Source organism: Cantharellus anzutake (assembly GCF_015039405.1).
Source record: "Cantharellus anzutake strain C23 chromosome Unknown EI90scaffold_35, whole genome shotgun sequence".
NCBI lineage: Eukaryota > Fungi > Basidiomycota > Agaricomycetes > Cantharellales > Hydnaceae > Cantharellus > Cantharellus anzutake.
Genome location: NW_024066985.1, coordinates 366588 through 378502, shown reverse-complemented (window position 1 = coordinate 378502; position 11915 = coordinate 366588). Strand labels below are relative to the sequence as shown.

The following is an 11915-nucleotide window of genomic DNA, read 5'->3' as shown; positions in this document are numbered from 1 at the left end:
AAGCAAACATGAATAAGGAGCGGGGTTGGCCACATAGCAGCCATGGTCAAAACAAACAATAATAGATAAACAAAGGAAGGGCTGCAATAGTGGCATAGGAGCAGTATTGTAAGGGGTTGGTGTAGGTGCCAACCCTGGTTAGCCTAGTTCCTCAGGCTGCCAACAAAAGTAACTTGTATGAAGTTATTATTTGCAACAGTATGGGAGGAAAGGCTAAGTTACTCTTTCCACTTTCCCACACTATTGTATGTACTTTGTATATACATGTTTATTACAAGACAATTATACAATTATGTAATGGGAAATAAGGGGTAGGGTTACCACTCCTTACAGGTATTGACACTGGACTCAGAGTTGGGCCAGAGTCAGGTGCAGGGATGGTAGTGGCCCTGTAGGGGCCAGGTGTGTCAAGCACACAGTGAGGAGGGCAGTGTCCCTGGACCTTTCCCCAGAAGGAGGCTGGAGGTAGAGAATGGGAAGGACTGCAGCCTCAGTGACTCAGAGAGGAGCGCTGTGCCTACATTCGGTAATGCTTAGGAGTCTGGTCCCTAACTTCAGAACAAGAGGGTGCAAACTCTGGGGGGATAGTCTTCATTGATTTTGCACTGAGGTGCCATCAACTACAGTACAGGACTTATATACATAATAGAAGACAAATGGGAACAAAGGGGAAAACCCAAGGGGGACTTACCCACTTGCCAGGTCAGAGAGAATTGCCTTATCGAGCGTTGTGGAGTGGGTAGGTGAAGGGTGGAATTAGCAACAGCTACTGGGGAGTGGGAAAACCTTTGCGGAGTGGGCAGAGGTCCTAGGAGGTCCGTAGTAATATTGGGTAGGTAGAAATATTAATAAACGTATAAGGTGAGGATAAGAGGTACTGGAGAAGGTACTGGAGATTGGAGGCAGAGGTGAACCAGAGGTGAACCAGAGGGTAAGTGGAGGTGCAGGGGGGAGGATGGACCGGAGGTGGACTGGAACGGTGGCGGAGTGGAGTGGAGGTGAGGCGGAGTTGGTATGGATATGACAAGGTGGATGGAGTAGAGGAGTCACACTTGGCACAGTGCCAGAGGCAGACTCAGGGTGGGGAGGTTGGTGTGGCAGCAGGGGAGTCAGTCTAGCACTGGGGAACCATGGGCAAGTGGGGAGTAAGTGGGGGCCATCAGGGATGAAGTTGGGGCTCGTGCTTGTGCTCACACAGTGGGGACAGACTCAGGCAGCATCAGTATGGGCAGGGAATGGGCCGGAATGCATGGCTGTGACAGCACTGCATGCTTCTGTGAGCTGGCAGCCAGCAAGAGTTGGGCTGCTGGTAGTCTGCCTTAAAAACAGTGTAGAGGCAGTTGCACAGACCATCTGACCTCTTAGAATGAGAGGACTTGGAAAGGACTGCTGGTTTAGCAGTCTCAGGGTAAGAAGATAAAGCATGGCAAAGCGCTTTGATCTCAGATGAAATCAATTTGATGCATGGTAGTGCAAGGTAGTCACTGTATGCCTCCTTGAGCACAGAATTGGGGCCTTTCAGCAACCCAGGTGGATCGGGCACATCAAAAGATTTATGAGGCCCCAGATGTGCATGCAGACCCATTGATGTGCACACAGGAGTGGCTGCATGCAGACTAGGCCAGGCTGGGACTGGCCTGATGGAATTGGTGTTAGAAATCACCTCCACCTAATGCAGGCATTTAGTGTAATGGTAACACACTCTTGGTACCTATGCAGGGTTCTGCAGTTCAACTACCAGAATGTCCATATTTTAGCATTAAGGTTCCCAAGACCAGGTGTTATGGATATGGAGTCTCCAACGACCATATCCGTCACATGGTCAAAGACTTCTCCTCATAATCGTTCCTCCCCTCTTTCTCCCTTCCGTCCTCTATCCCGATACCCTATCCTCCTTATCCGTTCTACCCCTTTCCCCCCCCTTGTGCAAAGCTTTCCCCAACTGGGGTTTTGGTGCTGGCCGAGGTTATTTGTGTTTCGCAGGATTTCCCGCGACCTTACCATTTGTAGATAGTCACGCGTCTTGTATGGAAACCGCCGAAGGCGGTTCCCGCTAACTAACAACTGCTCTACAACTGTCTCGTGTACCGTCTTCTGTAACAACCCTCCCTGTGACTCAACTGAACCTGTGTGACTGTACAACTCTCAATATGTCTTATAAGTCTGGTTATATCGAGTCCTCTAACGGCCCTCGCCGCGAGAACTCGAAGTCGAGAGTCGAAGACTCTCAACATGTGTATCGTCCTATTGAACCTGTACCCTATGGGTCTTCATCACTCCGCTCTCCCCCCAGTACTCAACATACGACGTCCCATCACGATCATGGTGATCGTGAACACTATGAGGCCCACTTACCCGCGATGCCGGCACGTTCGCTACGCGAACGCCAAGTAGCCGCCCATCCACCGTCTGTTTCTTCCTTTGCCAGTCATCATATGTCCCCGCCAACAGTACGTTCCCTTTGGGAACGCCAAGTCACCGAAGGCCCTAATAGTCAGCCCTCATTGCACACCTACGATATCAACCCGCTACCGGTACGTTCGCACTGCGAACGCCAAGTACCCGATGGCAACTACGCAAAGCTCTCACCCATCTCACCAGTCGCGACCTCGCACACGGTACGCTCCATTGAGGAGCGCCAAGCATCCGTGGCTGACCCATCTGTCCTGATATCTCCGACTATCTATCATCAATCCCTTAATAGCTCACTACATCACCCATCGCGATCGATGGGAATTCGATCGTCCACTCCCAGGTCAGACTGGGATCACTCATCGATTACACTTCCAGTTATGGTACAAACTAGACATGACTCTCGTCTTCCCACTATAAGAACGGATCGAGGAATGGGGAATTTCCCCCATCCCCGTAACACCAGGTGTACAAATTCCAACAATTGGACATGCCAGGGTACTGGGAGAACCCAAGGGACATGTCCATGGATGCTGGATCAAGGAGATTGGCACCGGCATCATCGGTGCCAAGACCCATCATGGAAGCATGCATGTAAAAACATGCAGATTTGGCCCTCTGCAAAGCTGAGGGCAGACCTGCCACCCCTCTGGATTCCATGTCACAGAAGGCAGGTAAAGAGGTGATTGGTGTGCATGGCAGCACCGATCAAATAAGTGCAGAGGGTTGAAATACAGCCCAATGAGCACAAAAAAGTGTAAGGTGTGTACATCAGCAAAAAATTGTTATGCTCCTGAGTGCTCTGGAGTATGGAGAGCACTGGGAGAATCAGGAGGAGATTGGCCAGTCCAGGAACAGCTCATTTCCTCCAGAGTTGGCCAGGTACTCCAGGGCACTCCCAGGAGGGCATGGAGCATTGCTTTGTGCACAGACATATCCAGTAAATACAATTTAAATGCTTCAAAGTGTATAGGGGTGAGAAGCTTCTGGGAGCTCCTGGAGCATTTGAAAATGAAAAGGAAAAAAGAGGGAAGATTCCCCATGAATACCTCCTACCACAAGACTAACACAACAAGACACTGCTTAACATTTGGATCAAACACTATGCTATATATCAAGGACACTGAGACTCACCAATACACAATCAAAATTTATGGCCTGATATATGATTAATCTGGCAACTTAATCACTTTCAGGCTTGCAGAATATGGAGGGGGAAATGGGGGAAATGAGGGGGGAATATACAGTCATTCACGTGCCAATGGTTCACACCCCTCAATGGTTCATTTGCATGTAACATCCTTATTTCACCCCGGGATTTTTTTAATTTTTGCACACTTGTATGTTATAACTATGGCTACGACTACGCAAAAATTTGACCAAATCGGACATAAAATGAAGGAGTAATAGCAGTTGTTCACCGAGTTAATGGTGCACACAAAAGTTATGCATCTTGCACTCTCCAGGAACATGGCTATGACACCGCAGTGTGTCCTACAGCTTGGTGTGTTACCAGGGAACATAAGGCCACTGGCGCATGTGCCCATGTTTGTTTGTTGTGGTGAACGAGCACTTGTCAGACTGAGGTATACTTACATCCGAGTTTCCAAATTCAGTATCTCAAATTTATTCCTTTCTGTGCCTGCTGCTTTCACCAGTATCAGTAATCACTCCCTTAGAATTCACAAGCAAAAAGCAGCTCAAGTAGTAGAGCAAATATTCTGCAAACCCTTGCTTCATGCCATATTACTGAATTATCGGTTCGGCGTGTGAACTAATTGTCACACCATGTCACACTGAACCATTGAGCCGGGAAAGCACCATTTCTTTGTCTGCTTTTATTCTCGTTCATTTTTCATCCATTTCTTTATATTTCTCGGTAATATGTACATACCCAGCCTGGCTACTATCCGTCGTAAAATTTTTGTATTTGGTTTTGATCCAATGTCATAGTCTCAAAATTACAAAATGTGAACCATTGGCCCGTGAATGACTGTAGAGGGAAATGAGGAAAATTTGAAAAATAGGGACTTCTAAAAAATAATCAGGGAAAAAATCAAAAAAATTCAGGAACTGTAGTGCCTTTGAAGTGCTTTCAGGATATACAATTATTTGCAAAATTGAGGAAGAAATGATGGAGAAAAATGGAAAATACTTTCGGAGACCCGAGAAATAATGAGAACTGAATTGATGGGAAAGTCTGAAAATTGAATAGGAAAGTGAGGGGAACTCTTGTAGCATTGTTATTTTCTGCTGTTCTGATTTTTCCCGATTCTTCTTGGTCACATTCCCAGCTGCTTGTCATGACCCGGCATTCCCAGAGTCAGACGACCTCCTCCCCAACCTTTCCCTATGCCTGAACACTCCCCGCACACTCTGCTCACTGCCTGTCGCTGTCTAACCACTTCCTGCCACATCTCTATGACTCCTCCCCTAATTGTTGTTGAACGACCTAGCGGTGCAGAGCACTGCAACCTTTTGTTCCATGTTTTGCTGCACCTTGTTATCTTGTGGTGAAGGTCACATTTGACCTTTGCTGTCCTAACCACATGCTGCTTGTGTGTTTTCCTCTTTCTTTTCTCTGCCCACAATCTCCACAAGATCTGGCAACTTACTTTCTATTCAGTTCTCTAGTGCTTATATACAGCTTGTAACTATTGCTTGTACAGTAGTTCAAAATCAACTAGAATTCACCCCCTAGCTTACCTCTGTCCCCCATAAGACCTCCACCATCTGAAGTATCAGGACCATGTTGAGAACAAGGCGCAATGCTCCTCCTTGAGTTGTTGAAGCCAAAATCCCAGCCCACTCACCTAAGTAGCCTCGGCCTTGAGATTGGTGAGGTTGACCCTCGCTACAGCTTGGTTGTGAGTAGGATGCCTGCATCATTAGCGGCCAATGTTTGGTTGCTGACGGCTATCATCGGTGAAGCTTCACACGGTTCTGACACTGCTCCTCAATACTCCTGTGTCAGGGCACAGCCCCTGACCCCACACACCCTCAGGTACCCTTCCCCCATTTTCTCCTATTTTTCCCTTCACTGTTCCACAATCCCGCATGCATGCAGACCTGTGAGAACGTTCTGGGCGAGTTACTTGCCCAGAAACCATCACAGCCATGACTGTGGGAACTTTCTGGGTGAGCAGCTCGCCCAGAATCTTCCCACAGGGGGGTGCCAATTATGGAAAGTCGGCAAAGAGCCGAAAACTGTATAGTTCCCGACTCCCATTTGTAGCGGCTTCACAGGAGGTTGAGAAGGTTACCCTTCTTCTCAAGTGTAACTACCTTCTCCCTAAATGTGCAGCAACTCATTTCCTGTGAAGGCTGGGGCTAGCCCCCTCAGTGAGTTTGAAGATCTCGGACTGGGACTAGATACCCCAGCGACTAGGAGGATCCCCCTGGGCCGTTGCGGAATGAGGGCCGGGCCCTGACATCCTGGAAGCTCCTGAAAGCTCCTGGGAGGGTCCAGGAGCAGCTGGGAGTGAGACCAAGAACAATCAGAACAGCAGAAAATAACAATGCTACAAGGCTTCCCCTCACTTTCCTATTCAATTTTCAGACTTTCCCATCAATTCAGTTCTCATTATTTCTCAGGTCTCCAAAAGTATTTTCCATTTTTCTCCATCATTTCTTCCTCAATTTTGCAAATAATTATATGTCCTGAAAGCACTTTAAAGGCACTATAGTTCCTCATTTTTTTTTGATTTTTTCCCTAAATTTTTTTTTTCAACTTTTTAGAGACCAAAATTTTCCTCCCACTGCTCCTGGCACATTGCATACTCCTCACCACTCCCAGCTGCTCCTGAACCCCCTCCTGGGGGAACACTATTGGCTCCAGGAGTGCCCAATCTGCTGTTTTGTCTCCCACATGCTCCAGCCACTCTTGATGCTCTGGAGCATAACAGACTTTTGCTGATGCTATTCATGGGTAGTATATACCCGGAGCGTGTAGCTCAATCGTGTAGGTTGCCTAGTTCCCAGTCCATTGAGATATGTACTGTATAATCAATGGGGGAGTAGTTAGGCTGAAGAGCCAGTCTACCCTCCATGCTACTTTATATACATATGTACAGTGTACTGTACTCACACCAGTCACACATCACAGAGACCTCCCAGTCCGGTCGAAATTCAGGGTCTGTCACATGTCACAGCTGGTTGGCAGTTGGGTGTTTGGGTGTCATGCCAGTTTTGCTGAGGCAAGGTGGCTGTGCAAGGCAATTCAAATTTTCCATTTCTGGAATGTATTTACATTAAAACGGAAAATTTTCATTTGGTCTTCCAAGTTTCTTGTGTGCCTTGCTTGCATTCCACAGCCAAGTTCCTGCTCACAAATAGGCACAGGGAGTATGTGAACCTTGTAAATTTGTTTGGAGGACTGGAAGTGTAAACTGGATAAATTCAGTGACAGACAAGTTCCTGTCTGGAAAATAGGATCCAATAAAAATCACCTGGGATGTTGCTATATCTCATCTGTACACAAAGCAATGCGGTGTGCAAGGGTAAAACCATTCATGAGATGATGCACAGATGCTCAGAAATTTTTTGGGGCCAGTGTTTTCAAAATTTAAAATTTAAAATTCAAGGTGCCTTCTGTTAACAATTTAATATAAGTAATATAATTCAGACAACTCCGCAGCACCCTGCCGGTTGGGTGTCACGCATCACAACAGGTTGCCGGTTGCCGGTTTATATCACGTGACAAGTCACATAGCTGACTAAGCCGGTAGTTGGTCGTGTGAGTACAGTATGCCGGAGTCGGAAAATACATGTGGCTTGGTAAATAGTAAACAAGCGCGCTTTTGCGCGCGATCTCAACAAGATATAAATGGAATGAAATGGGAAAGCGTGTGCAGCCTTCTCAGGCCTTACAGGTACCTAGAGTGTGTTACCATTACACTAAATGCCCGCATTAGGCAGAGGTGGTTTCTAACAACTCCATCCCTGATGGTATCTTCCAACAAGTTCTACTCTCGTGAACTGAGGTGAGGTCTACTTTCATTGCGCGACTACTGCTTTACTGAGAGATCATGTATTTCTGCTTAGCGCTAATCCTGCTCTCACAAAATGAAACTTGTCGGTGCAGCGGTTCTCACGGCAGAAAATATCAAGACTTTGCCTGTCCGCAACTGTACAACCCAAACTGAAGCGCAATTCCCCCCCTCCTTCCGAATCATTGCTTCTATTCAGTTGGTTGAAATTTGAGATACATCCAAATGTCTCCCCCATACACTCCCCTTTCCTAACTGTCCGTTTTGTTTTGTCTCTGTGTTTGCTTTCCTTCATGATCAATCCAATGATGTTCACCATGTTGTAGTGGGCACTGCGGGTTCTGCGCAGGTTGGGTGAAGCAAGGTGAACACTATAGTGAACAGGATTCGAGCCCTGAATCCCTCGGCTTATGGCATTGCGCGTCAGTGTGCTTCGAGCAAGTGCAAGAAGAACCTAAAAGATGCATCCCACCCCAAGACACCAGCACAGTTCCATATATCATTGTAGCCACCGATAAAGGATTCAGACGCCAGGAACTTCCTTTATTGCAATAGGCGCTCCCCGACGGTATGAAATCGGAGTTTCTCCCGTAACGCCTTCAATTCTGCATCCTTCTGTGCCAATCGACTCCGGAACGAAGGGATAACTTGTCTTCTAAGCATATCCATAATTTCCCCAACACCCTTCCATTCCTTCTCAGGGGAACCGAGATCTGGCCCATCCCACCATCCGAACTGTTGACGGAAACTAACTTCTGGTGCCTTGATCGTCGGTGTACGTTGAGCGTCCTGAAACAAAGTGCACAAATACATTGCCACCTCGCTGCAATTCAGGACCTGGCAGGACGTGAGGCATAGAGTGGAAAGTGGATGATTCGAAGGAAAAGGGGGATCATCGAAGGAGAATCGGATACCCGAGATGTCCGTATCGATATACAACGAAGCGCGCTCAAGACGAGGGCATACTTCTGCGATCGATCGTATGACTTCCAGCGTTAGGCCCGGAGGATAACTTCTAAAGACCATTGTCGGGATTAAATCCAAAACTTCAAGGTTGGGCATCATAGAGCATATATATACCAAGTCTGCACTGTCAATCATCGCAACGCCGTCAGTGCAGACCACCAAATGAGTGAGATCGGGAGATAGAGGCAATTTCAGTAAAGGGAGCCTGAGATGAGGGGTGATGAGGTGTAATCGATGCAAGCATTTACACGTTGTGACTATTTGGATTAGCGACTGCTCTGTTGGTGGATCGTAGTTATAGTCAATCAGTAGCAGCTCGAGAGAACGTACGCCATCTAAGGGATAATACCCCAGGACGGTGACTACTAACTGAGACAAGGCTGCCATCGTGATAGCGCGAAGAGATGGGAATGGAGTATCTAATGTGGGGGGTCCAATACCATGCCAGGCCGGGGGATGGAATGCATGGGGGCTGTATCCCACCTGGAATAATGGTGAGCGGACTTCTTTCAAGTTGGGTAATTGCGCGATGCACGTCCAGACGGTTGGGGTACAAAGAATGTGTCCGTCTGCAGTCAAGCAAGCAAGGTTAGCCAGCGGCTTCAATGCGTTCGCAAAGCACTCGTTGACGGCTTCATTAAGTTCTGAATTGCCGTCGATGTGCAGACAGAGGGATGTCAAGGAGACGCTGTGACGAGAGAGCGATCGAATGACTGAAGGATAGGCGGCTTTTGTAGCATCAAGGAAAGAGATCGATATCTTCGGAGGGCGTATAGCAAGCCAAAAGTAGGCACTCCGAATTGCCTCTGGTCCATCGAGGAGGCAATCCAAAGAAATGAGATGCGGAAAAATAAGCGGACGCCCAAGCAGTGTCGCGCAAGCAAACTCGTCGATTACATCGGGAGGAATTCCCCCGCATCCAATATGGACGGTGATATATTGAACAAATCCTGCATAAAATTGGACCCTTGGTAGTGCCTCAAAATCTATCTACACATGAAAGTAGATAGCGTTCATATTCACCCATGGCAATGGTACCACGAAACACTCACATAATAACGGGAATTCCGCCAGTCAACCTTCCCTAGCAGCCGAAGGAGAGGCAACGCAGTATCAAGCACTCGCCACAACCGTTGCAGAGCCGAGATCCGCCACAATTTGCAAGTTCGCGCCGCCGACGCGAGAGTTGCGTTGGGACAGCCATCGAACAAAACAGTCAAGATGTCCAAGAGCTGTAATGCTCGAGGCATTACGGCCGTTTGACCCTCCAATGCAATGTCGTGCGCCTCATTCGAAACGTGAGGGCCCATCCTGATCTAGTAGTTTGGATCCAAGCCAGGAGTGCATGCAGCCTCAAGCTCAGGCTGTACGGATGTTTAAGTAATGGGACATTCCACAAGATTACTGCCGTTTTCCATTCAATAGTCCACGTGACGGATTTCGGTTCCGCGCTCGTTGCGCGGAGGCAAGCCCAGCAGAGAACAGCTCATATCTCTGCAACCAGATGAGCTAGGGACTTGCGGTTTCTTTTAAAATGCATGTATTTTACTCCTACAGATCAATTAACCACCAATAATCCTAATTCTCGTTTTTTATAAATTCACATTTGTCACAATCCCCCCCATTTTTCTCAACAATGGCTGGATGGAAGGAGATGAAAATTGGGCAGTAGGTAGTTCTTGTAAATATCTCAAACCCATTTTTTTTTCTAATTGATAGGACTTTTTTCGTTTCTTAATAAGGTTATGTGCCATTCCGGTGACTCACACAGTCCCCCCCACTTTCCTCAACTACTGAGTGAAACGGGATAAAAGTCGTGCAGTGAGTAGTTCTTCCATATGTCTCAAACCCTTTTTTTTTCTAATTGATAAGAATTTTTTTCGTTTTTTAATTAGGGTGGGTGTTCAAAACCATGCTCAATGCAGCTTGACACCGTCCCCCCTGATTTCCTCGACAACGGGAGGGTGCAGTGCAGTGAAAGTCAGACAGTAAGTTCTTCTGGTATTTATCTCAAACCCCTTTTTTTTCCTAATCGATACGATTTTTTTCGTTTTTTAACTTTCATCCCATTCCACCATCCATTGTTGAGGGAAAGCCATCAAACCTGAGGTGAGCCTGCGATGAAGACAGAACCCAATTAAAAAACGAAAAAAATCGTATTGATTAGAAAAAAAAAAAGGGGGTTGAGATAAATACCAGAAGAACTTACTGTCTGACTTTCACTGCGCTGCACCCTCCCGTTGTTGAGGAAATCAGGGGGGACAGTGTCAAGCTACATTGAGCATGGTCTTGAACACCCACCCTAATTAAAAAACGAAAAAAATTCTTATCAATTAGAAAAAAAAATGGGTTTGAGACATATGGAAGAACTACTCACTGCACGACTTTTATCCTGTTTCACTCAGTAGTTGAGGAAAGTGGGGGGGACTGTGTGAGTCACCAGAATGGCACATAACCTTATTAAGAAACGAAAAAAGTCCTATCAATTAGAAAAAAAAATGGGTTCGAGATATTTACAAGAACTACCTGCTGCCCAATTTTCATCTCTTTCCATCCAGCCATTGTTGAGAAAAATGGGGGGGATTGTGACAAATGTGAATTTATAAAAAACAAGAATTAGGATTATTGGTGATCTGTAGGAGTAAAATACATGCATTTTAAAAGAAACCGCAAGTCCCTAGCTCATCTGGTTGCAGAGATATGAGCTGTTCTTTGCCAGGCTTGCCTTCGTGCAATGAGCGAGTGCGGAACCAAAATTCATCACGTGGACTATTAAATGGAAAATGGCAGTAATATCATAGGAGCAGAACTTGCCCTCTTCTGCTGAAAAATGTGCACATGGTAACAAACTTCATCAGGAGAGGGATATCAATTCAGATTTTTGAATTGGAGGACCCTCAACTCAAAACCCTGAATTTCACCTTCCTAATCCAGCATTCGAGGGTTGCTGATTTGAAGTGACACACCTGTGGAAATATTGTGCCAAAAAAGGAAGTTCTAGGGGCATCTGACCTACAGTTGAATTCCTCATTCTGCGTCAGTCAATTCTGCGATCCCGAACGACTTCTGGTGACATGATCATTGGTGCACATTTAGAATGATACTGTCACGACCCGGCAATTCCCACAGTCAGGTGACCACTCCCCACACCTTCTCCCTCCTCTGCTTCGACCCCATCAACTCCGCTGCCTGCCCGACGCCGCCTGGACAAGCCCGTCATCCCTCCCTGTCACTGCTACCTGTTCCAAGGCCTGTCACGGGCCTATGAGTCATTCTTTATTACGCTTGTTTTCTTGATGGCCATGCATGGCCATCCTTCTCCCATGCTCTTTGTTTGTTTTCGTTCCTTTCTTAAGGCTGCCCACAATCTCTGTGAGATCTGGCGACTTATTCCTATTCATTCCGTTATGCTTAAATACCGGTTGTACACTACCTCGTACTTTAGTTCGAAAATCAACTAGGGTTACCCCCTGTGTTCTCTGTCTGACCCAGTCGCACTCTCTGTCCTCTGAAATATCGGGGCCACATCAAGTATGAGGTGCAATGCTC

At 46.8% G+C, this 11915-nt stretch overlaps 1 protein-coding gene across 1 annotated transcript; it reads right to left on the bottom strand.

Moving 5' to 3' along the window:
* Positions 1 to 7943: 7943 nt before the first annotated feature.
* Positions 7944 to 9676, bottom strand: EI90DRAFT_3017623 (uncharacterized protein; the record flags this gene model as incomplete). Its single annotated transcript, XM_039057127.1, has 2 exons — positions 7944 to 9356; positions 9419 to 9676. The coding sequence occupies 2 exons, from the start codon at positions 9674 to 9676 to the stop codon at positions 7944 to 7946; spliced, it is 1671 nt and encodes a 556-aa protein (XP_038914338.1).
* Between the last annotated feature and the right edge of the window lie 2239 nt (positions 9677 to 11915).